At 40.3% G+C, this 27,033-nt stretch overlaps 1 protein-coding gene and 1 long non-coding RNA gene across 3 annotated transcripts in view; one reads left to right on the top strand and one right to left on the bottom strand.

The window, feature by feature from the left end:
- Positions 1-18,179, bottom strand: part of Cybrd1 (cytochrome b reductase 1) — a 29,591-nt gene extending 11,412 nt beyond the window's left edge. The window contains exons 1-2 of one of the 2 annotated variants that reach the window (XM_071619079.1): positions 17,888-18,179; positions 4,221-4,429 (exon numbers count right to left, since the gene is read on the bottom strand). In XM_071619079.1, coding sequence (XP_071475180.1) covers positions 4,221-4,429; positions 17,888-18,074 — 396 coding nt within the window. In that variant the 5' untranslated portion in view covers positions 18,075-18,179. The remainder of the gene's footprint in view (positions 1-4,220; positions 4,430-17,887) is intronic. The other variant, XM_071619080.1, reaches the window with a different exon arrangement.
- Positions 2,018-3,559, top strand: LOC139707714 (uncharacterized). Its single transcript, XR_011709177.1, has 2 exons — positions 2,018-2,115; positions 2,875-3,559. It is a non-coding gene; the product is annotated as an uncharacterized lncRNA (long non-coding RNA).
- Positions 18,180-27,033: the final 8,854 nt, after the last annotated feature.

Here is a 27,033-nt window from a genome sequence, read left to right on the forward strand (position 1 = left end):
CTGGGATTACAGGTGTACACTACTGTACCCTGCTTCCTGCTATTTTCTTTCAATGTCTTGAAGGAATAGTTTACGTATAGTACGTATAGTTTCCAAAAGTAAATAAATAAACACATTTAAACTTATATTCCTCCAAGAGCCATTTTAGTTAAGGCCCATGAATTTTGGAATAAGCATTCTCATTTTTTATTAATTCCTAAATATCCCTTAATTTTATATATTAAGATACAGAGCAGAGTATAATTGATTTTAGAGAATCCTAATTAAAAAACATACCTGGTATAGAAAAATATTTTATTATATATCTATTTATTCACTTTATTACTTATTTATTATTATTATTATTATTATTATTATTATTATTATTATTATTATGCAAGAAATAGCTGTGACAGAGAAATATTAGAAGTTACAGAAAGTAATAAGAAAAATAATCACTGGAATGCAGCCACTTCTGACACATACCTTTTCAGATATCCTGAGATGCCTTGGTACAGAACTAATTCAGTAAAGGCATTTTATTTAGTCCATTGTAACTACTGAACTTGGAAGCCCAGAGCCAGTGTACTTTTATGTACAAAGCAGTCGTTTACAATTTGTGTGATCAGGCAAGTAGTATAAAAATTTATAGTATATGAAGACCTTCACAGGAAGCCATGTGCAAATCTGGATGGTTTCTATTCTGACCCTCAGAGATGTGGCCCTTCACTAAGGATGCTGAAACACAGGCTGGGTGATTGTGGGAAAGTCATGGAAATGGTAGAGCCAACTGCTGATAGGGAGGGTTGGGACCTGGCAGACCTGGGTCTGCATCCCAGCTCTGCCAATGCCTGTGTACTTCTGGGAAGATTATTTCCCCTGTACCCTGGGCATCTGTACCAGTATTTCATCTAAAGGAACAAGCAACATATGTAAATGCTTTGCAGCATATGGGCTCTAGAAGCATTCTGCATTCTGATGTGGTGCAGGGGAACTGAGACAAAGAGAGAGGAACTGACCTCTCAAAGCAAAATAGAGGGGCTGGGGCTATAGCTCAGTGGCAGAGCACTTGCCTAGCATGTGTGAGGCACTGGGTTCAATTCTCAGCACCACATAAAAATAAACAGATAAAACAAAGGCATTTTGTCCATCTACAACTAATAAAACAGGCAAAATAGAGAACTGAGAGCAGTCCTACAGAGATGCCAATAAGCCACACAGGTCCAAAGCAACTGGCAGATCTCAGTGGGCTCTGCCCTTGCCATCCTCCTGTCTGAGGAGAGAGATCTCACCAGTTGGTAGCAATGGAGAAAGCTGCCTCTCAGATGTGAGCCTATGACTGAAAGTATTGCGGGAAAATTAAGGAGAACAGGAGAGCTGAGCTGGCTCAGCCATTCACTCGGAGTATTTGCCTTGTTCTTTCTGGATTAGGAAGAACATCATTGATAGATATAGGGTCTGCTCTGTGCTTCTCTCCTTTCAGGCTCCTTTCCATTCCCAACCCCTACCTCCAAGCTGGTTAAATTTAAATAATTAATAGTGTCCATAGAAATAGCAACTTTTATTTAATGAAAAATGTTTTTAAAAAAGTTTTAAAAAACTTTTATATATATATATATATATATATATGTATATTATACATATAATAAAAATGACAGATGTCTGGTGACAGTCCCTGTTTTTTAAATGGGTCATATAGTTTAGGATAAGCCTTGGGTTTTGTGAATCCACTCAAGTCTTATTCCTCCTATATCCTCAGAAAAGTGAAGTTTCCAATGATATTCTGTTAGAGTCTGTAAACAAGTCAAAATAACACCTGGCATTTTGCCAGGGGAATGTTAGAGTTCGTAAACAAGTCTGGATGGTGCCTGGCAAAATGCCAGAGGGAGTGGTTTGAGAAGTAACAAAAGTGAGCCATTAAGTGTGGAGATTCCTGATTGGTTGACTGATGTATCTAGTTTATGCTAATTAGATAAGCTGTGTGGAATGTATAAATACTGCTCCTGTCCTGCAACAAAGGGCTTCCACTGCTGCTGTATCAATCTACACAAGTTGCTCCTCACCCCCGGGTTATTTTGCTGCAGCCGGACTGCAGCAGATGGTGGCCCGTTATGGGGAGCCCCGGGACACTCGGGGGTAAGTGACGAAAAAAAGCTGCCCGTCCATAGATAGGATGGGAGCAATCTGCTCATCCCTAGACAGATAGGGCGAGAGGAAAAATGGCCATTTCGAGAAAATGGAAAAGATTGATACAGTATGTTTGTGTCTTGTTTTGTCTCAGTGTATTGTATTGTCTTTATGATGAAAATATGGAAGGGGTGAGAAGTAAATTACTAAGGGAAGGAGGCACCCCAGTGGAACCAAGAATAGTTAGGGCATGTGTTGATAAGAGCCCAGGAACTCTAGTCAGAAAGAAAAAGAAAGTTCAGAAGAAGAAGGATTATCAGGAAAAAAGTTGCAGCAAAAGGCTATTACTGAATACTTTTTGTTACCGGAGGGTGCGTGAAGCGGAGAGGCGGCTGCCGAGTGTGCAAGCAGGTCACAGTGCAGCAAGAATTTTCCAAGTGGCGACAGCTGGCTCTTCCACTGCCGCGAGCCCAAATCTAGACCTGACCTGGAGGCACAGTCTTGCAGGCTCTTGCTCCCTGTGCCCAGTAGCAGTTTGAGTCCGGGACAGTCCCCAGGGCCATCTGGGGCTGCCCAGGATGCTACAGCCAGCAAAAGACGCTACTGGTGTCCCTGATGTTTGGTCATTTTCAATGCCAATAACTAAGCTACAATGTTTCTCCCACACCTGGAAGCTAATGAGTAATGAGCACTATTAAGGCTTATTTCAAATGCAAAAAAACCTTGAGATAATGTACTAAATTGTTCAGAAGGTTGTTTTCTTAGTAGAATGCTACAGGATTTTCTTTAACACCATTGCTGGAGTTCCTGCCTTCGTCCCAGTGCCGGTGAAAACGAGGGTGGAAGAATTTCCAGTGTTGCTGAAAACTGGATGAAACTTCGGCTGAGAAACGGATGAGACTTCAAGACTTCGGATTAAGCTAGCTGCCTGCAGAACTTACCTGGACTGTGATTTACCTGGACTGTGAGTTAATCTATTGAGACACTGCTTTACCTAGACTGAGACAACAAACTGTAATCTATATCTTTGCTAACAGTGTCATTGCTGGTATAATTTTTCCAAGGGCTTCTTGCATGGAGCTATCAATTGGCTTGGTATTGTGGCATTTTGTATCCTCCCTTTCTGTTTGTAGCAGGTTATTTATGGTGTTTCTGTAAGAACCACTATGGTCGTTATTTAAATTAAACAAAAGGGGGAAATGTTGAGTCTGTAAATAAGTCAAAATAACACCTGGCATTTTGCCAGGGGAATGTTAGAGTTCGTAAACAAGTCTGGATGGTGCCTGGCAAAATGCCAGAGGGAGTGGTTTGAGAAGTAACAAAAGTGAGCCATTAAGTGTGGAGATTCCTGATTGGTTGACTGATGTATCTAGTTTATGCTAATTAGATAAGCTGTGTGGAATGTATAAATACTGCTCCTGTCCTGCAATAAATGGCTCCCACTCCTGCTGTATCAACGTACACAAGTTATTCGTCGCCCCCCCCCTTGTTTGCTGCAGCCGGACTGCGGCAATATTCCAGTCAAGCAGATCAGTAGATACTGTGCTAATTAAGGAAGGAAACTGAATCAATACAGCTTACAAAGATTTTTTTTTCACAAAATGGTTAAGACCCAAAAGACTCACAACATTAACTTTTAATTTAGTGACCCAGAACATCCAATTACCTATCACACTCTACAAAATTATGTTTAAATATAGTGCTCTTAGACTATGTCTTTACAAAGTGAAGGGAAGACAAGGGGAAAATAAAACAATCAATGTGCCCTCCAAATCTAGCCAAAAGTAATAAATTAGTCTCTCCCCTCAGAAAAGTTAACTTAGAAAAGTGGCAGAGAACGTGGAAAAGAAGGTTATAGCTCTTGCCTATGCTAGTTATTCAGCATACAGAACTCCAAAGTCTGAGCAATATCAGTCTAGATGTTAGGAGATGGTAATGTCCCTGCAACAGATGTTTATATTATAAATCTCACATTCAAGCTCATAGACGTGAATTCTGCAGTTCCAGAACCTACTTGGGGGAAGAGTTAAAATGGTAACAAATGTAAAGCATGCTTAGAAAACATTTATGGTCTCTGAATTGTTTTGCTCTTTATATCTTGTTTATACACTGACCTGTAAGACATAGCATATGACAGCTGCCAGTCCAACCCAGCTGTGAAGACTGTACATATTGGGGATACTTTGGGCATTGTGGAAATCAAAAACGGCCACCAGAGCGATAACTGCAAGAATGGTAGCAACACCATTTAACCCTGCATGGATGGATTTCATCAGGAACTTGCTGCATTTCCAGGTCCATGGCAGTCTGTAGACGATGATGGCTAAGGAGACAGAAGGTGTTTTTAAAGAATCAACACAAAATAAACAACTCAACCCAGTAGACACTTTCTTTTGTAAAACCCCTTTCCCTTGGCTTCCACTTCTCACATACTCCTGCCCCTCAGTGCCTCATTCTTGGGCTCCTTTACTGCCATTCTACTCCTGAGTACATGCCCAAAAGAAATATGTACATATGTTCACTAAAAAACACTAGAATGTTACTAGCAGCACCATTTATAATAGTCAAAACCCTGGAAAACTTCCCAATAGCTCATCAATAGAATGAATAAATAAATTATGATATATTCACGCTATGAAATAATAACATAGCAAAGAAATGAATGATCTATAATTAGTACTACATCCAACAATAGGAATCAACCTACAAAGCGAATCCCAAGAAGCCAGACATTAACAAGTATATAGTTATGATTCGATTTGTATAAAGTGTAAACACAGACAAAACTCATCTCTTCAGTTAGAGAAGTCAGTGGTGGTCCTTCTGAGGAAGGGGTACCACAGGCAATGGAACACGCCAGAAAGTCCAAAAGTTCCTATTGATATTGTTTCTCAGTCTGGATGCAGGTGTTCACTAAGAAAAGATTCATCTATATGTATCTGCATATAGATTAAACTTAAAATTTTTTCAAAGCCTTTCTACTCAAGAGTCCTGATTTAAGCAATAGATTATATGGCCACCTTATCCAGAATGCAATTAATTTTTGTTCTGAAGAAGAACATATTCTGCCTTTATCCATATCTCTCTTCATGTATTTAAAAAAATTAAATGTGTGGAAATGTGTGGCAGATTTAAAAAGTTTAAAGAATACTTCCTTGATAGATGTATTCCACGCTATCAGCAATTTATCATGCACATTTCTTAATTCTAGCAAATAAAAAAGAATCCTAACTATCAAAGACATTTATAATTTGAATATATAAAACTTCTTAGGATCATATAAATGTAAGGGATTATTCAGTCCCTTCTCAGGCAAAAATACATCTAAACCTACAAAGACAGAAGCAAATGCAGCCTCTTTAAAGTTTTCTGCATAAGAGTCATTCTTCCTAATTTTTGGACACTTTTCAACATTTGATAGCCTTCACCATCAGAAAAGTATTCCTTTTATTTAATCCAAACTCTGAAGGACTGCTCCTTACCAATTTCAGTGTGCATATAGGTATCTTAAAAGTGTTGATTGATTATACCTCCTTGATGACATGGAGACTTTGGATAATGAATCTTTTCAAACCAGTAATTTTAATATCTTGAAAAACAAACTTTTAAAACTAGCTCTAGGTCAACAAGTACATGAAATAAAATGCTCACCATCTCTAGCAGTCAGAGAAATGCAAATCAAAACCACCCTAAGATACCATCTCACTCCAGTTAGATTGGCAGCCATTATGAAGTCAAACAACAACAAGTGCTGGCGAGGATGTGGGGAAAAGGGTACACTTGCACATTGCTGGTGGGACTGCAAATTGGTGCAGCCAATTTGGAAAGCAGTATGGAGATTTCTTGGAAAGCTGGGAATGGAGCCACCATTTGACTCAGCTATTCCCCTTCTCGGTCTATTCCCTAAAGACCTAAAAAGAGCATGCTACAGGGACACTGCTACATCGATGTTCATAGCAGCACAATTCACAATAGCAAGACTGTGGAACCAACCTAGATGCCCTTCAATAGATGAATGGATAAAAAAAATGTGGCATTTATACACAATGGAGTATTACTCTGCATTAAAAAATGACAAAATCATAGAATTTACAGGGAAATGGATGGCATTAGAGCAGATTATGCTAAGTGAAGCTAGCCAATCCCTAAAAAACAAATGCCAAATGTCTTCTTTGATATAAGGAGAGTAACTAAGAACAGAGTAGGGTCGAAGAGCATGAGAAGAAGATTAACATTAAACAGGGATGAGAGGTGGGAGGGAAAGGGAGAGAGAAGGGAAATTGCATGGAAATGGAAGGAGACCCTCAGAGTTATACAAAAGTACATACAAGAGGAAGTGAGGGGAAAGGGAAAAATAATACAAGGGGGACAAATGAATGTCAGTAGAGGGGGCAGAGAGAGAAGAGGGGAGGGGAGGGGAGGGGGGATAGTAGAGGATAGGAAAGGCAGCAGAACACAACAGACACTAGTATGGCAATATGTAAATCAATGGATGTGTAACTGATGTGATTCTGCAATCTGTATATGGGGTAAAAATGGGAGCTCATAACCCACTTGAATCAAAGTGTGAAATATGATATATCAAGAACTATGTAATGTTTTGAACAACCAACAATAAAAAAAAAAAAAAAACTAGCTCTAGGTCCCTTCTCACCTCTTCTCCATCTTCTCTGAGTACATTAATGTGTCTTGCTATTTTTCTCTTGAATCAACAGAGCCTATGACAGACCCAGGTTCAAAGAATGTAACTCCATAAGTATTTTTAAAAATCTTATTTAATTGTAGATTCACATGCGGTTGTAAGAAATAATACAAAAAGATCTCATATACTCTTCACCCAGTTTCCCCCTAAAGTAACATCTTACATAACTATAGTACAATATCACATCCAGGAAGTTTAGGTGGATATAATCCACTGACCCAAATCAGAGTTCACCAGTTTTACCTTATTTGTACATGACCTATAAGCATTTATAAAAAAATGTTGCAAAGTACATTCTGTACACTAGTCAAAATCTGGAAATCAAAGTGATGTGAAGTCAAACATTGGTTTAACCACCTCATACTTTTTCTCCCCTGAGGGTTGAGAGCACACCCTATATAATTCTCTAGTTTTCAGGGAGAGCAAATCCTCTTTACCCAATGACTAAGTGACCATTTATCCACAAATGGAGCCTTTTGCAAAATGTGTGATTACACAGTAGTAAAATAAAAATGTGCAATATCTAAAGACATATGTTACACATCTCCCCCCTCCTGGTTTAACCTCATTTGTAACACACACACACACACACACACACACACATTTGCTAGGGAACAGACACAATGTTAGTGTCTATTTACATTTTAATTCTCACCTCAACTCTCTAAGAAAAGTGTGATTATTATCACTGTTATACAGAGGAAGAAGCTGAGTCACAGAGAGGATAAGCAGTTTGTTCAACCTCAATAAATGCTTTATAATGTTATTGCTAACAGGGCACAATGGTGTGCACCTGTAATCCCAGTTTCTTGGGAGGCTGAGGCATAAGATTGCAAGTTCCAGGTCAGCCTGGGCAACACAGTGAGACTCCATCTCAAAATACTTATATATTATTATCATCACCATATTATCAACCAAGCACCTGCAGGAAGAAATCTTAGGTGAGTGAACTTGAACAGCTATATAAAAGGAAGTATTCAGGATGTGTTTTCTTGAAAAGCAAATTAGAACAGTATACCATATACAGCTTTTTCTCTCTTACCTGGATGACAGTTTATCAAAAATTCCCCAAATAAAACTAATTTCTGCCGTTAAAAGTCAGGATTAGCTTCTATAACTAAAAGGAGTTGCAAGGGTGACCAGGGAACCCTGGAATATAGTTTCTTGACCTGGGTACCCAGGTGTGTCCATGTTAGGAAAACACCTCACATGACTTAGGCACTCTTGTGCATGCTGTTCTTCAAAAAAAAAAGTTTAAGAAACTGTTGCCAAAAACCCCAAGACCACTGCATTCCCAGTGAAGACTCTGTACTCTTCCCCATGCCTGGGGCACAGGAATGTGTCAAGTTTTTCATAACACGGAAATCTATTACTTTTGAATGTCAAAACTTGATTTTTAAACTTTTCACCTTCACTCAAATATGTTTGTTGTTTGTTTTTCTTTCTTTTTTTTTTTTTTTTGAGACAGGGTTTCAAAGACAGGCTGGTCTTGAACTCCCACATCAGCTTCCAAGTAGCAAGTTTTGCAAATGGGCTGCATACTAGCTTTCTTTCTCCAGCAGTTGCATGAATGGAACCTATTTAATTCCTCATAGATGATGTTAGGTTATTAACAAAACACCAATCATTATCCTATTACTTTAGAAGGAAGATCTCATTTGCTTTTGATCCAAATGGACCCAGACAATTGTGGTTTTAGAGGCCCTGGGTCTATCTTGGGTTTTCCTACCTCTTCTTCTTGTCAGGGTAGGGTGCCTCTCCCTTCCATCACCCAACTCTATGCATCATTCTCACCAGCACTGATTACTGGCATATAGATTTTCATGGTGCCCCAAATCTTAACATCTACTAAATCTGAGTAGCAAATATATGGGGATCTATTATATTATTTTTGGTATGGTTGGAAGAGTTCTTTATAGTTTTAAAGTTAAAACAATATTTTTGTAAGCTTGCAAACCCAGTAGTCAATTAGTCTCAACTGCTCAACAGGCATCTGGTGGAGACTTATGGGCTCTTCCAAGTGAGGCACACAGGATTTTCTGCCCTGGCTACACAGGGGCTCAGCTGCACAGATGAATGTGCTTCAAAATGCTCCCTGGATAAGCAAAGGTTCAATGTAAAATCATGGATTTCAATGAGCTGTTTATATGCTTTAAAAAACATACAAACAGCTGAAATATGGTAGACTTTAGGGAAAAAGGGCAAGTTTAACAAACCAGATCACATTTCTTAAGGAAGAAGCTATTCTCAACAATTATAAAAACTGCCTGCAGCGTGAAATTTAAATATTTCTTGCTTCTTTGGCTTGGCACTTACCTAGACACCATTCCTGAGGCTCAATGAGAAGGAAGAAGAGGTCTGCTAAACCCACAAGAAGGAGAAATGGTATAAAACAGCTACTTGTGACTGGAACAAGGGTTATCTGTTGGAGGCTCTAATTACCAAGACCATTTTTTTTCCACAAAAATGAGGGGAAACGTGAATTATATATGTGATAAATACATTTTAAATCTTTTCAAAGAAAAGCTATTGTTGGTGGAACATGCTAGTGTTCTAAACTTAGAAATAAAGGAAGGATTGAAGGGGAAAGAAATTAGTAACTGTGTATAATTATTCTCTAGACAATGAAGAAGAAAATACAGTAACTAGATTTTGAATTTAATTACTGGAAAATTTCTCAGCTCCTAGTTGTATAATCCAAACTCAGAAATATAAGAAAAAACATATTTTTCAAGTAATCTCTGGTTTGGCACCACTTTCTCCCCCACATTATACAACTATATATACAAGTTGGTCTTATGGAAGGTAAGATGAGAATCTATCAAAGTGGGAGCAGATGAGGAAGGAGTGCTTGGAGGGAGAGGAACATCCCCAGACATGAAAAGCACTGTGACTCTAGTTCCTCTTACTTTCTGTCTTGTGATTTATGAGGTAGAAATACACTTATTTTGTTCATCATCACATCCCAGAAGTTGGCATGGAGCCCGGCACACAGTGGGAATTCAGTAAGTATACGTGAAAATGTAAACCTTTTGCAGGGGGAGTATTGGAGATTGAAATCAACCACTGAGCCACATCCCCAGTCCTATTTTTTTGTATTTTATTTAGAGACAGGGTCTCAATGAGTTGTTTAGCACCTCGCTTTTTGCTGAGGCTGGCTCTGAACTCACGATCCTCCTGTCTCAGCCTTCCGAGCCACTGGGATTACAGGCATGTGCCACGGTGCCCGGCTTAAAAAGTAAATCTTTTTTATTTATTTATTTTAGTTGTTGATGGACTTTTATTTTATTCATTTATTTATATGTGGTGCTGAGAATTGAACCCAGTGCCTCACACATGTGAGGCAAGTGCTCTACCACTGAGCCACAACCCCAGCCCCAATGAAAAAGTAAATCTTAATAAAGCACAGTAATCATTCAGTATTCCCAGCAAAAGGGCAGATCCTCTTTTGATATTATTTTCAAATTTATTTTTTTTAATTTTTAAAAATTTATCAATGGATCTTTTTATTTTATGTATTTATTTGTATGCAGTGTTGAGGATTGAACTCAGGGCCTCACACATGCCAGGCAAGCACTCTACCGTCACTGATCAACAACTCCAGCCCCTCAAACTTATTACAGTCAGAAAAATTATTTGTGATATACAATATGATGTTTTGATACATGTGTACATTGTGAAGTGGCTATATCAAACTATTTAACATATCCATCACCTTACTTACCAATTTTTGTTATGACAGATCCTCTTTTAAAAGGTACAAATCAAAAACTCAAGACAAATTGTCCTGCTGACCCAAGTACTAGCTAATATGAGACCAAGAAGTCCTTTCAAGTAAGTAAAAAAGATTCTGCACTTAGGCCTACGTAACAGCTTTAAGTTAATTTAAAAATAAGTTATTGAGCTCAAACTACACTGGGATTTTAAACATAAATTCTACTTAAACATGCTGTGTCATGATAATTTCCTCCCTCTGAATAAAGTCTTATTTTTCGCTCCTTGATAAAATACTTAGAACAGGATTATCCATCTGTATAACTCATTTCCCTGTCCACCCATGACTTTACCAGATTCTATCCAAAGGACCTCAAGTTGAAATTGAAAAAAAAAAAGAATCCCCTTTAAATTCTTGCAGCAGCTGTCAGAGAATCAGACCTCTGAAATGTGCCTGGGCCTGTGCATCTGCACTGTCTCATTGCATGAATATCATGAAAACAGAAACCCCTGGAAAGCTGAAATGAAGGAAGTGATCTGGAAGGTACAGATGGTTTGTTTTAGCCTATTGACACTAGAAACATTTCTCTAAAGTGACTGAAATCTTCCCAAAGGCCGTTATTTGGGATCAAATATGTGTATGAAAATAGAAAAAGATCAATTTATTGGCTAGACATTTATAAATAAATATCCAGAAATTTTGTGTTCTTAGAAAGATCAGCTAGCCAGGTATGATGCTAAATGCCTGTAATCCCAGTAACTTAGGACACTGAGCCAACAGAAATACAAATTCAAGACCAGGCTGGGCAACTTAGCAATATCCTGCCTCAAAATAGAGGTAAAATAGAATAAAAAGGGCTGAAGATATAGCTCAGTAGTAAAGTACCCCTGGGTTCAATCTCTAGTACCACTAAAGGAAGGGAGGGAAGGAAGAAGGGAGGGAAAGAGGGGGAAAGAAAAGAAATATCAGTTATATCCAGCTATAGTTTCTTGTGTCTCATATGAATATTATGACAGATTAGAAACAGTCCTGGTTCACATATCACCTAGTTGTCTGATGTGGCTAAATTCAAATGAGAATTTGAATTTAAGGTCCCAGCCAGTTTTAAGTATTCAGGGATCAGTACAACTTACATTCTTAGAAATAAAAAATCATTTCTCCTCTCTAACCAATTCAAATGTGAACAACTTATAGACATGACTGCATTTTTTTTTTTTTTTTTTGCGGAGGCAGGGGGTGATGCTGGGGATGAAACCCAGGGCCACACACATGCTAAGCAATCATTCTGCTACTGACCTGTAACTCCTATTGAGCAACTGAGCAGAGCTCTCTCTGCTTCCTGACTGCCATGTCCTGAGCTATTTTCCTCTATCACACCCTTCTGCCATGATGTCCTACCTCACCTCAGACCCAGAGCTATGGAGTCAGCTGACCATAGACTAAACCTCTGCAACAGTGAACCAAAATAAACTTTCCCTCTCTAAATTGTTCTCGTCAGGTCTTTTGGTAATGAAGATGAAAAATCTGACCAAAATATAAAGTATCTGGAATTAGACTTGGATCTATATTTTTGGAGGCCACTATTCAACCCACTGCATATCCCTTGTAGGAATTCTGGAAATGAGGTCTAGAGTATTACAAGAGAAAATGGTTCCTACAGGGTGTGATCCACCAGTATGCATCTCATCTCCTCGTATCTGAGCTGGAATCTGGGAAGAGGACTGTTTAAGGAGAGCTATATGTATGGTTAAATGAATTACTGAGGCCAGGGTGCCCACCAAAGAGGAGTACCTGATGCTGCCCTATTAGCAATCTCAGGTTCCTATCTTATGTCCTGCTGAACTGACTGATTCTCACTGTGGTCCTAGTATTTTCTCATGTCTGAATGTTGTGCTGACCCAGGGAAGACATCCAGTGATACTCTATTCTAAATCCACTTCACTTAATTACTTCACACACTCAATCCTTGTAGGTGTGACTACTGGTTTAAAGGATTGGCCAAACATTCATTAATTCAAAGAATATCTGTTGAATGCCTACTCCATGTTAGGTAATGCTATGGATACATTAGTGAAGAAAACAGACAAAATCCCTACCCTTGGGTAGCTTGCATTCTAGTAGAAAAAGAGAAATAATAAATTAGTAATTTAAATAGTCAGTGGTCAGAATATGGTCAGAATTTGGATAATAATGTATCCAAATTCTGATGGATTGGATGAGAAGTGTGGAAGAGAGGAATGAAGAATGATTGTATAGTTCCGAACATCTAGAAAGATGAGATTGCCATTTACTGAAATGGTAGAACTTATAAGAGAAGTATTTTGGGACATGTGAGGAATATCAAGAGCTGAGATTTGGACATGTCTCTTTGACATCCAAATAGAGAGTTTGTATAGGCAGATGAATATCTGGTTCTAGAATTCAGGGGAGAGTATGGGGTGAGTATATAAAGATGGGAGAGCTCAGTGTATAGATGGCACTTAAAGCCTGGAAGGTGGGTGAGACCACCACAGGAAGGAATGCAGGAAAACTGAAGTACTTAAAAGAATGAGCCCTGGGAGCTCTAACCTGAAATAACCAGGGAGATGGGGAGCAACCTGCAAAAGAGATAGAGGAGGTGTGGCCAAGAAAGAGAGAAGAGCCAAGGAGATGGGTATCCTAGAAGCTACTCAATCCACCAAGTGAAGGAAGAGAGGAATGAGGGGTCAGTTATGTCAAATACAAGCTTCCAGTCAGGCAACAGGAGGTTCTGAGAATTGACCACTGGTATAAGCAATGTGGAAGCAATTGATTATTACTTCAAGAACAATTTTATGGAGCAGAACAAGAGAGCCTGATTAGAGAAGGTTCAAGAGAGGACAGAGGAAAAGAATTAGAGACTATAGATACAGACTCATATTTCAAAATGTTCTACAGTAAGGCCGGAAGAAAATTGAGGCGGTCGCTTGGGAGGGATACAGGGGAGAGAGACAGAGATAGATGGGTGGGGAGAGACAGAGATTAAGATGACATGAACTATAACATATTAGAAATAATCTAAGGGATGGGGTGAGAAACTTAATGATGCAGAAGAAAAGAGGGAGAATTAAGTGCTGTCCTTAGGTAGGCAAGAGGAGGAACAGAAGATACTAGGCAGTAATGAACTAATGAGCTCTGTAGCTTAGAATAAAGATGCCTTTCCAGTACAACTGCATGTCCAGTCTTCCCTGAAGTTGACTAAGCAGTGTTTCTAAATTGTTGAACAGGATAACTACTAGGGGACAGAAAAGGCACTTTTAGTTCAGATGTTGTTGTTATCGTTACAACTCAGTAGCTGCAAAACTGGATTTTGTTATTAGCAATTTAACTATGGTGCAGAAATAATTATTTATTCATTCAACAACTATTTATTGGCCTATCATGTGTCAGTTCTAGGTGCTGGAGATTGAGCAGTGAACAAAATAAGCATATCTAAAACATTTTTACTAGTTAGTGCATTTATTTATAACAAAAAAAATGTGTTCTGAGTTGCTTCCAATTATGTCTTTGTTTTGAAAAAACCCTCCTTTCTCTAAGACTGATAGGTTTTGTTATAGAAGCCTGTTTTTCCCCTGGCTAGTTTGGAATAGATGTTTGGGGCACTTCCTCAAATATCTTATTTGCAAGAGGCTTTTCAAATATATTTAATTGATCTTGAAATTTAGTCACTTTTACATAGATTAATAGGATATCCTAATTTCCTTTTAAGAACTGCTCTTGATTTCTGTTAGTCTTTTAAATGTTACTTAAATGTAGTTATATTATATCTCACAAAACCAACTTGAGATCATTAAACTATTCAATTTCCCTTCCTTTATTTTACACCACAAAAGGAGTTCCACACATGGGAAAGTACAAGTATAGAATTGCTAAAACTTCTTCGGCTAAAGTAGACACCTGAATTTTCTACCTTTTACTAAAGAACACATTCCACCTTGTTGAACCTTTTAAAAGACCAAATGCTACTTTGAGAGCATTTATTCATTGCAGTCTTTTCTGCGGCCTTCTTTACAAGGGTTGTTTCTCTGATTTCCTGGCAATATACTTAATTTCATGGGAATCATTGCTTTTAGAGAAGCACAAAGCCTCTTCTAAATTCTTCCTCATTAGTGTCAGAGACTGTTAGGTAGATTTCTCTTATTTAAGATTTTGTTTAGCAGGGCACAGTGGCATGTGCCTGTAATCCCAGCTACATGGGAGGCTGAGGCAGCAGATCACTTGAGCCCAGGAATTAAAGGCAAGCAAGACTTCATTTCAAAAAAATTTTTTTGTTGTTTTACATTTTCCATAATCTGCTATACTTTAATTTAGAATACATATATTTTCCAAAATATATTTGGAGTATACTTGATTGTGTGTGTGCATGGGGGTGGGGGAGATTTTATTTTTCAACTTCTATATTAGTCTTACTTTCTTCAAGGCTTAAAGTATTACAGACCCATATTTGTTCTTAACATAGTTTCAAATTCTGTTTACTGTTTGTATACTGTATTTGTAAAGCACTCCATGCTTAGAGTAATAACTATATGTTAGCTTTCCCATCCTGATCTCCAAATATTTGTGTATTATATAAGTGTTCTATTACATCATGTTCATTATTAGAGATCTAAAATCTCATAGCCTTAAAGTTTCCTCCCTAAAGCAATAACATACAGTAAAGAAGCCCAGTATAACATGGATAGTCTGTAACATGTGTGTGCCTCACCGTCAATAAAGTCAACTACAGACTGTCTGACTTAGGATGGTTTGACTTAACGGTTGTTTGACTTTACAGTGGTACCAAAGGCATGTGCATTCAGTAGAACTGTGCTTCAGATTTTGAATTCTGATCTCTTCCCAGGCTAGCCATATGATTATACTCTTGAGATGGTGAGCAGTGGCAATGAGCCACAGCTCCCAGTTAGCTACACCATCATAACATTCAATGCTCTACAGAGCATTGTACAGTGTTGCTAACCCAGAGTAGATTAGGAATATGCATTTTCAAGTTATACTATTTTCAACATATGATAGGTTTTATTGGAGATGTAACTCCATAATAAACCAAGTAGCTTCTGTATTTACTTCTCTTCCCCTGGACACTTCCTACTGCTTGGCTGAGTATGTGTGAGCCAAGATACAGGAGAACCAGGGAGAATTATGTATGGGGTCTACATATATGAAAAAGTTTATGTTCATGTCAGTTACATGTACTACATGATTAAAACGCTTTGCAAATTCAGGATCCAAACAATAAACAGGGTGGGTAATGTTGACAAAGACAAACATTGAAATATTAACACAGAAGAGAGTGACTAAACCTAAAAAAAATGAGGTTTGCATAACAGCAACACATGAAAAATCCCCCAATATCTGTTTACACATTTTTGCCCCAAAGGAAGTATAAACAGATTAAGAGAAATCCACAATTTAGAGAAATCAGAAAATCTTTTACACAAACCCTGTAATGGATTATAATGTGAATAAAGAGTTTCAAAATGTATTTTAAGTAAAGCTTTTGACTTCTCTGAAGAGAAGACTGCAAAGAATAAGTTCATTGCCCTAAAAGCAGAGAACTCCTTGAAAGTTAGGCCATTGAAAGGACTTAGGCTACTTCCATGGGTACGTTACTTAACTCCTCAGTCCTTCAGTTTATTCATATAATGCATTTAGTGGACACACAAAATTCAAATGTTTTGATTGTGTCCTCTGTGGGAAGTCAGGCAACAAGCACTATCACCTGTGTTCCCCTTACCTCAATTATTAGAACACACTTCAAGTCTTTGAAGAGCTTCTCGGTTTTAGGGGCTGCTTTCAGAGGTGGAGGGAAGAGATGAAAAGACTGTTCCTACCACTTTGAGTAAACAGAATGTGTCCACCGCTCTGGTCAAACTAAAAGGCTCCACCGTGAAGGAAAGTGTACTGGTGACATCAACTTTGGAATTTGAGTATTTTTTTCCCCTCCTTTTAGTGCAGTAGCGAAACATCTGGGAATTATGCAACAAAATAACTCGGATGACCAGTGACGCTCACACCCTGAGGAGCATACCAGGGAAGCCTCCAAAGGCTGAGCATTAGTAACACCGTCCACTACACCCCGATTTGAGAACTTGCTCAAAGTTGTAGCACAAGTTTAAAAAGGAAAAATAAAACAAAAACGTCTCTTTAGAAATGAGGCCAGCGCTTTTTTCTTCACTTGTTTGTGGGGAATTAAATATTGGTGAAGAAAAGGCAGCCTGCCCAGGGGCCAGGTAGAAGGTTCCCGCTGGTGGGCATCTCTTTCCCAATTCAGTCCATTCCTCACGATAATTTTCTGCAACATAACTCCAGCCCACCAATTTCTACAATTTGCTAAATGTATTATCAAGGCCACCGCCTTGATTTCACTTTTGAGAAAGTGGTTACAAATAAATGGTGCTTGCGCCACTAACTAGAGGTTCCTCCAGCCAAGCCGCTGAAGACAACTGTCGGTAGGTGGTGAGACCTATCTAACGTCAATAAACACCACCATAGACTGAGCCTCCCTCTGAACCCCTCTCCCATCCAGCCTCATCCCGGAAGAAGTAGGCCGGGAGCTGGCACACCGCGGGCAAGCAGCGACACGGCCAACCCCAGGGACGTCGCGCGCGGGAGCATCCCTCGGAGCCACGCAGCCGCAAGCTTTCTCTGGACTTCTCCTACCCCTGGTTTGGGGCCACCGCCCAACAGGAAGCCCCGGAGGGGAACTTTCGCCAGTGGGCCGCCACATAAACACGCTGGGTTCCAGAGCGTCCAATGACTGGGCAGGGCGGCGAAACACCCCTTTGAGTGTGTTTAGACTGAGCGAAGACTCGACTGAGTTTAACCGGGTGAAACCCTGAAAGGATGCTCCGCCACTCGCCGCGGCTACCAGCTGCTCAGCCCCTTCATGCAGAGCTAAGGAAGCTAGGGAGAGGCCAGTTGTCGCCCCTCCATTCTGCCCCGCAGCCTTCCTCTCTCACTCTGCAGCCTTCTAACAAGTTCAGCAAAAGGTCTCTGGCTAGAGGGTTTCCGCGCCCCTGACTGCGCAGGCTCCGCCCACAGAGGCGTCTTTTAGGGGCAAGTGGCAGGGAAGCGCGGTGCTGGGGCATATCTCCACTCTTGTTCCTGCAGACGCGGGGACGTCCCGGTGCGACCCAGACCCACTGCACCGAGTTGGCCGACTCAGGCCAGCTGCGCTCCTCGCCGCCGCCCCCCCGCAACGCGTCCTCACTGCGCACTCCCGCCCGGGTGCCGCCGCTGCAGCGCCGCGATCGCCGCTTTGCCGGGCCCCGCCCGCGCCCCGCCGGAGCCCGCCCTCTTCCTTCTCGCCAGCCACGCTCCACCGCCCCCCAGGAGGTGCCCAGTACCGATGCCCTGGATGAAGATAAAGCCTGTCACCGCGAGCACCGGGTGCCAGTTGAACTCGAGCGAGCTCCCGTCCCAGCCGAGCCCCTCTCGGTAGTGGAGGACCCAGATGAGGGTGAAAAGCACCGACAGGAAGCCGACCGGTAGCGCCGACATCAGCAGCGCCAAGAAGCCTCTGTAGCTCTCCATGGCTGTCACAACTTCACGGTCCGCGCCGGGCAGCCTCTGGGTACTAGCCCCCTCAGGCCCCGGGGTCGGGATTTCTTGGCGATGTCTCCGCCTAGGGGAGGGACTTTCTCGGAGGTTGTCAGGGCTGTGGGGCCTCCTGGGGGTGGGCAGCTGGCACTGGATCCGAAACCGGCCCCACCCCCGGGATCACGCGGCCGTCGAGAGCTCTCCCAGCTCAGTGGCGGCCCACTGGCCCAGCATCGGAGTTCGCAGAGGGCTGGAGTAACTGATGCAGTTACTTGTGCAGAGAGCGCGCTCAGAGGAATTCAGGCTCACCAAATATCTTTTTAACTCTTCCCGCGTCTCTTATTTGTGGGAAGGCCGTGGCGCAGGCTTTGGGTTATCAGAAGAGAGGGATCTGTTCGATACGGTTATGCGTGTGCTTTTTAAATGAAGTCTCTTGAGTCCCAATTCTGATGCCAAGGAAAGGTCAAGAAGGAATCTTGGATAGTTTGGGCAGTGGTGGGCTAGCAGCCAAACCACTTGTAGTGTGTGGTGCACGCCTATAATCCCAGCGGGAGGTTCGCAAGTTCGAGGTCAGCCTCAGAAGTTTAGCGAGGCCCTAAGCAACGTAGCAAGAGACCCTGTCTCCAAATTTAAAAAATAAAAATAAAAAGAGCAGGGGGATGTGGCTCAGTGGCTAAACGTCCCTGGGTTCAATCCTTGGTACCAAAACCAAACCAAACAAGGACAAAACAAAATATCAACCAAAAAATAACCGATTGTTTTTAAGAGGGGAAAACAGGCACCTCCTGGACCCTGAACTTTCCTGTGGTGTGTGATAAAATGGATTTTAAAAGTGCCCACCAAGGTTAGAGCACTTGCTTAGCATGCACAAGGTCCTGGGTTCTATTTCCTGAACCGGGACCTGCAAAACCGATATGAACCAAAAGCCTCTTAGTGGAATCACTTTGATGCCCTGAAGCTTACTCTCTGCTGTTTCTAAAATTACCTTCCCCCTTCTTCATGGGGCAAGAACATGTCAGTATTACATGTTGCTGTCAGAGAAAAAGGGTCTGACTGCCAGGGTTTCTAGAATGTTTTGGGGAATGTTCACTTCTAACCCTCCTCTGTAACTTATCTTCAAGGTTATTTTACTATAGTGTCTTGTTGGAATCTTAATGACCTTAAACTGTGCAGAATGTGTATGGAGGTAATTTTCCAAAGACGGGTTTTAGGCCAAGAATGTAGGAATGTCAAATCCTGGTAGTGGGACAAGATTAAAAGGCTAAGAGTGAGAGGCTGCCAATTTCATGTATCATTTAGTTCCCCTTGGTGGGGAGAATAAGAAAATGGAAGAAAAGGACCCCTCCCCATAGTAAAGTCTTTCTTTGATCAGGCCAGCCTAACCCTGACTGGCTCTGATGTCCTTGGCTGTCAATGTCTCTTGAGGTTCCTGATCACTCCTTATTTACCTTCTTGCCTCTCAATTTGCCTGAGCCTATCTCCACCAAGAACCCATGAGGCTCCCTATGACTGACTATCTTACACCCTACCCACCTCCCCATCCAATGCTGGGCATCATTTATCAACATGTAATATAATAATCTGTTTCTGTGGTTGTCTTCTCTTTCCAGACTTCCCTTATAGGCATTAATTGTCCAATATCACCATTGTATTCTTCCTTAGAATGTAGTAGTTACTCAATAAACATGTGTTGGGCGATTAATGGGACTTAGTGTGTCAATCAGGGTCCTATCAGGAAACAGATGGCACATTCCAGTTGGGCAATTTAATAAGGAACAGGATTATTTACATCTGTGGGTATGGTGTAGGAAACCACAAGGATTATGCAGTGCCCCAAGCTTAAAGCAAAGATATCTACTAGAATCTAGAGAGAAAACTATGGAGAGGGCAATCAGACATAGGCCTTGAGTGGACAGATTCAGCCAACTTACAGGAACCCCCAAGAAGGAAGAATGTGAAAGGGATTATATATTTCAAACATCCCCCAGTGGCTAATAAGAACCTAACCAGAAGCCAGAGGGCCTCCATATAGCTCATACATCTTCCCAGGACCCAAGCAAAGTGCAGGAGGGTGAGAGTGGGAATGGATGGAAACTATCACTGAATCAGTTCTGTTGTTTCAGACAGTTTTTGTTCCTCAGTGCTACAAACATTCCTGTTTAATATTACACTGTTTATATTTACTGTTTATAATTCCTCTGCTACCTCTAGCTTGTAATTCTACAACAGTCATTTTTTCCCTAAAAGTATCTAATCCTTGTCCCCCTTTGTGCCCCAATTCATCACCTCAATCAACTCTTGAGTTTATTTTCCTTCATAGTAGTAGCAAATGAGAATCTCCAGGATTCCATACCCCCTAAAAAAAACACCTCAAGAGAAGAAGACATGTCCAAATGATAAACTATGGTATAGGACTGTCCTGGAGGTATAAGTTAGACAGAGAATTTCCACTTTAAAATTTAAAGTTGCCTCATCTTTGATTAAAAAAAAAACAGTTATTTAAAAGAATAATTCTTCTCCAGGCATGGTGGTGCATGTCTGTGATCCCGGCCGCTCGAGAGTTTGAGGCAGGAGGATCACAAGTTCAAAGCCAGCCTGAGCAAAAGTGAGGCGCTAAGCAACTCAGTGAGACCCTATCTCTAAAGAAAATATAAAATAGGGCTAGGGATGTGGCTCAGTGGTTAAGTGCCCCTTAGTTCAATCCCCAGTACCAAAAAAAAAAAAGAGTAACTTCCAATAAATATTGTTGTGAATTAGTATTAACAACTTTTTAAAACAGAGTTGTTCAATAGTAGAAGTTTCTCTCAAGAGACAGTAAGCAGTTTGTCATCAAAGTACTCAATCAGACCAAATAATGTGTCAGCAATGTTAAGTGATTCCTGATGTATATGGTGGGGAGTATTGAACAAGATGGACTTCCTAAAAATTTGTGATCCTAAGAACATGTAATGTTGACACAGATTTTTATTACTCCTGGCAGAAATGAACAATACAGTAAGGAGATATGTTGAGGGGGAGCAGGATCTGAACCCCATGCATGGCAAGATGAGGTACCAGATTCCATCGAGCTATTGAACTTCCAGGTGGTACTGTTACATTTCTTCTGGCATGTGAAGAATTCATTATTCTAAAAGCAAAGTAGTAGTAAGTTGTTGAGAGCCACAGCCGAAGGGGCCCCAGCAAACTTCCAGCTGCCGGCTGATGATTGGCTCACAGCGGCCCCAGCAACATCTAGCTGATTGGCTCCTCTGCGGTGATGCTCATTGGACTGTTTCCCTGCCCTTTCAGACCACGGAGCTGCTCATTGGGGGACTTTTTTGGCTCCGCCCACGTGACCCAGCCAATCGGCCTCAAGAGCAGGAGGATTGTGGGAGGTGAAAAGAAGCTTGTGTGGGAGAGAGAGGCTTGTGGAAAGCCGGTGGTGGCAGTTGAGGCTCTGAGGGTTTTTCCTGAGAGGCTGTTTTGTTTGGCGTGTGTGGTTCTAAAAATAAAGTTAGTTTCTTTTGACAAGTGGCTCCTGATTGTGCCCAGCCAGACTGTGGCAGTAAGTTGTACCAAGTGGTTTGTTTTATATAAAATGTGAACCATTTTTTAAACTTCCAAATGTTGACAATATATTACTCTTTGCCCCTTAATTCTTCACCCTTTGCCTTGCCTGCACCCTGGGAGGCTGACATCTACAGTACTTCTTTGCCCTCTCACTTCCTATTGGGTTTGACTGATGGGTGATTCTTACCAGAGATTAGGGGGCAGGAAAGAAGACAGGCCAGCCTTCTTATCCCACTGTGCCCGCTTGTCAGATCAGGGTTTTTGCTGTGATTATGTTCTTTTGTGCCATGCGACTTTCTAGTGTCCTCTCTCTCACAGTTATGACTCTCAGAGGGTCCAGCAACCTCCCCCCCACCCAACATATACACACTTGTTTTTTCAGGCCTAGGGTTGCTGCAGTTGCTTGTCCTCACCATTCTTGATGGATTCCCTTAAGTCTATTTGAACCTCTGAAAACATTCCATTTAATAAACTCTCTTCAATAAAATCATTTGTGCAAACCAGATGCTTCCTGCAGCACCCTGACAGGTACAAGTGGGAAAATACTCTGGTCTAATACTAGCCCCACCCCAGTTGTCCCTGCCTTCTTAGAACGTATCATGGATGGAGGGATAGATAAGGCAAGAGAAAAGCAAAAGCAGGAGGAATAAGATGAGGTCACATTTCCTTTTTACCTTCTACTAGACAAGAAGTTTGAGGATCAGAAAGTTGTCCCAGATGACCAAGATTAAGTTACTCCCTGCTGACACTGTAATTCAAGCCACACCCAGCAAGTGGTCAAAGGCTTCTTAACAAAATGATGAAAGGATCAGTGGTTAAAAGAACAAAGGCAAACCCATGTTAATGGGAAGAATATACCTTTGTCTCTGGAGGCCCATGAAAGACCTATAGGCAGGCAAATGTTTATTTCTAGGGAAAGTTAACCCCGAGAGGGGTGCCTTTCACAAGGCACTAATAATGCCAGAGATCAAGAATACAGAAAATAAGTTCGTTTTGTATCATGGAAATTTATGCTCTATCTGAGGTGCAGGTGGCCAAGATTTTCTCCCATTCTGCAGGCCCTCTCTTCACACTCTTGATTGTGTCCTTTGCTGTGAAGAAGCTTTTTAGTTAGAGGGATCACAGCTTAGTGGTCAACAAGATGAACTCAAGTTCTAACATTAGCCTGATCATGGTCTCACCACTTACTAACTAGTGTATGACCCTCATTACCCTAAATAACTGGAATTATTTATCTTTTTTGTACCTCAATTTCTTTATTAAATGGGTTCTTTATTAAATGGATTCTTTATTAAACGGGAGGACTAAATGGGTTAGTACATATGTAAAGGACTAAATGACTGGTCTAAAGCACACACTACAAAAAGAAGAAAAAGACAGAACATAAGGAAATATAGTTAATGTAGCTGGGAATGGTTGTTGACACAGAAAAGGCATTCAGAACACATTTATTCACTGTCTGTCTAGAAGAGTTAGCCTAAGATAGAGTCAGAATTAATGAAGAAAGAAATACCCTAGGACATTTTTCTTATAATCAAGCTTTCTTGCACATAAATCAAATGTTATAAGTACATCAAACTGTTTGGATGGGACATCAAAGTATGCAAAAAACTGAGCTGAAGGTTTTGAGGAGTAGCCAAACCCATAGTTTTACCTTTGGAGAACTTTATTGGATGCTTTCTAGTTTGGTTTTGTAATGACAGGAGTAAATGCTTTAATTATAATCTCCTCTGTCACCGATGCAATTTTAAAGTGTTCACAGGCAAAGTATTTCTGAAATATTATGTCCAGAATTTTGGCTCATAGACATCAGGGTCTTATTGAAGCATGAAAGGATCACATGTATCCAGAAAAGAGCTCTGAATGTAGACCAGAGCAGCTTTCTTAACAGCCTTACCTATAATCAATTACCTGTTAGTTTAGACATATCTCACTGGATCTTGGGGAAAACTTGACTTTGATTTCTGTTAGCAAGTAAGGCTCTATTTTAAAGAGAAAATCAAATAATATAAGTCCAAATTTTACATTTGTTCCAAAATAACTTGGCTCTGTCATTTATATGTTCCATCTAAGCCTAAAACCTTGAGATTCCAGAAAACAGGAAGCTTTGGAATAAGGGAATATATATTGTTCTCAGACTTCAGTTTGCTACTAGTTTGCTGTGTAATGAGACAATTCACAAGGTCCAAATAATTAGGCTTCACTTTGCTAATCTGTTAATCAGGATAGTTTTGGACTTGATTAAAGTAATTTTTTTGTTTTGTTTTGTTGTACAGTACTGGGGATTGAACTGAGGGCCTAATGTGGGCTAGGCAAGCATAGTACTACTGAGCTAAATCCCCAGACCTTTTTATTTAATTTTGAGACAGCGTCGTGCTAAATTGCTCACGCTAGCCTGAAACTTGTGGATCCTCCTGCCTCAGTCTCCCATATAGCCAGGATTGCAGGAGTGCACCACTCTTAACCTGGTTTATGTGGAGAGAACATAGATGGGGAAAATGGTATCTTTACTTTCATTAATTCCTAACTGAAATTTAGCCATTTCTTTAATTATGTATGCAGACAATAAACCCCACTAGTCTTCCTGGTAGCTATGATTTTGTTACCAATGTTATCCTTAAGTCACATTAGAATTGATACAAATATTTCAATTTATCATGTATGCTCAGCACTTCTTCAAAGTAACAGTAGTAACTAGTTAGATCTGCTACAGATTTTATTAATGAATAATTAAGCACATACGTTATTATATCACATATTTATTTTTATTTTTCTAATTTAAAAAACTCCTTTTCAATGGGACTGATTTCCTTCGTAATCCTATATTTTGTTTTGTTTTATTTTTAATGCATTTTAAAACAATATTGTGTGGAGAAGTCCATAGGATGTATTAGCTTGCCAAAAGAGTCCATAGCACTTTTGAGGCCTTCATCTTTTTGTTTTCCCACTTCAGAGTAGGAGTCAGCAATTTTCTGTAAAAGCCCAATAGTAAGTACTATAGGCTTTGCATGCCATATGGTCCCTGTGGCAAATACTCATTTCTGACATTGTAGCATGAAAGCAGCCACAGATATATGTAAATAAATGTATGTGGCTGTGTTAAAATAAAACTTGGTTAACAAAAGCATGCTGAAGACTAAATGGAGTGAAATATGTTCAAACTACATACCTTATAAGGGACTCATAGTTAGACTATATATAAAGAATCTTTAAACTCATCAGTAAGACAACAGACAGCACACTTGGAAAAAAGGGCAAAAGACTGCAATAGACACCTTATCAAAAAAAAAAAAAGGTATATACTTGATAACTAAGCACAAGAAATAGTGTTCAAAATTACCATCCATTAGGGAAATACAAATTAAAACCACAATGAGATCCTATTATACACCTCAAAGAATGGCTGAAATAAAAACACTGACATTTCTAAATGCTAGTAAGCATGCAAAGGAACTGGATCTCTCATACATCACTGTTGGAAATAATACTATGGCACGGCTACTGTGCAAATCAGTCTGGCAATGTCTTATTGACTTTCATGCACACTTGCGATATTTACCCAGCAGCTAAACACTCTTGAACGTTTATCCCAGAGAAATAAAAAATTATGTTCACCCAAAACCCTGTACACAATGCACGCTTGCAATAAGCAAAAACTGGAAACAATGTAAATGTGCTTCGACAGGTGAATGGTTAAGCACCTGTGGTACATCAATAGCAGGGAATGCTGCTCAGCAATAAAAAGGAATGAGCTGGGGCTGAAGCTGTAGCTCAGTGGTAGAGTACTTGCCTCAGAACTGTGACCAGTTGGATCCTCAGCATCATGAAAAATAAACACATTAGAAGATATTCTGTCCATTTACAACTAAAAAAAAATATTTAAGAAAAAAAGGAATGAACTATTGCTACATGCAATATAGGGCTCTCAAGTATATTAAGCTGGGTGAAAACAGATAATGCAAAAGGTTATTATGTATAGTATGGCCGCATTTCTATAGCATTCCTGAAAGGGCAAAATGATTAGAGAACAGGTCAGCGGTGCCAAGTGTTTGAAGGGAGAAGGCCACATGTGCTCAATGAGCAGCAGGGGGAGCTCCATAGTGAACAGCTCTGAATCTTGACCATGTGGTGGTTCTGTGATTCTCTACTTATGATGAGATGCCATAGATTGTATATGGAGGCTAGGTGTGTGGTTCAATCCTTGCCTATCATGTGCAAGGCCCTGAGTTTGATTCCCAGTACTAGGGAGTAAAAAATGGAAAGGAAAGAGTTAAGAACTAGTGAAATCTGGCTCATTTATATCAAGCCAGTGTCATTTTCATGGTGTTAATACTGCACCTTAGAGCTGAGTGTGGTGGACTTGGATCTTTGACGCAGGAGGATGGGAAGTTCAAGGCCAGCCTTGGCAACTTAGCAATACCCTGTCTCATACAATAAAAAGGGCTTGGTTGGAACTCAATTGTAAAACACCCCTGGGTTCAATCCCTGATATGAAGAAAAAAAATAATGTGACTTAGTTATGTTAGATGACATTATTGGGGGAAGATGGTGATAGATATTGGGCCCTCCCCCACTTTTTTTTTTTTTTTGGTAAATCTGTGAGTCTGTAATTATTTCCAAAGACAAAAACAAAGCAGGCAGTGGGCTGAATTTGGCCAAGGTGTGGTTTGCCAACCTGCTCTTTTATCATTTCCTTGTTATATATATATCCCAGAAGGTTCTGACAGACCTGGCTTGGGTCATGGGCCTCTCCTATCACTGTGTATAAATAGAAAGCAAGGCCATCTGATCAGATAGGAGAAGCTGCATGGGGTGGAGAGATTGTGCCCTCAAACAAGGAATAGGTGCAAGGTGGACAATGGGTGCAAGGTAATACGTTCACTAAATGGGTGTCTTAAAATCTCCAAACTAGGAAACACAAGCAGGCCTCATGTAGAACTGGAACCAGGAATTCAAAACCTCAGGACCAACAGTGCTTCCCTCTTTGTATAGTCACATGATCCTCTGCATTGGGTTCTTTCTGCTTTCCTGTGGGCTACAGGTGGTTCCCCACAGTTTTGTGTTTGTTCCCCCAATTACTTATATTATTAGGCTCATCTTTTACCTTGTGCTGAAGAATACTAAATGACAGCAACTTTTGATTTTCCATTTGGGAATTTGTATTACTAATCATAGGCAATTTTATCTTTGTGATGCCATCCTTTCCTAGCCCAACAAGTTATGTGTATTATGTTAAAAAAAAAAAAAGCAATGTGTAAAGTGTGGAGCAGATTTAAAATAAAATATTGACTCTGGTGAGAATGTGCATGTGTCATTATACTGAAATGCTTAGTAAATGGAGAAAATGAAAAACCACTACAACAACTCCAAGACTGACAAGTGTCTCCTAGTGTCTGACCAACTC

The sequence above is a fragment of the Marmota flaviventris genome, chromosome 11 (assembly GCF_047511675.1).
Source record: "Marmota flaviventris isolate mMarFla1 chromosome 11, mMarFla1.hap1, whole genome shotgun sequence".
Lineage (NCBI taxonomy): Eukaryota > Metazoa > Chordata > Mammalia > Rodentia > Sciuridae > Marmota > Marmota flaviventris.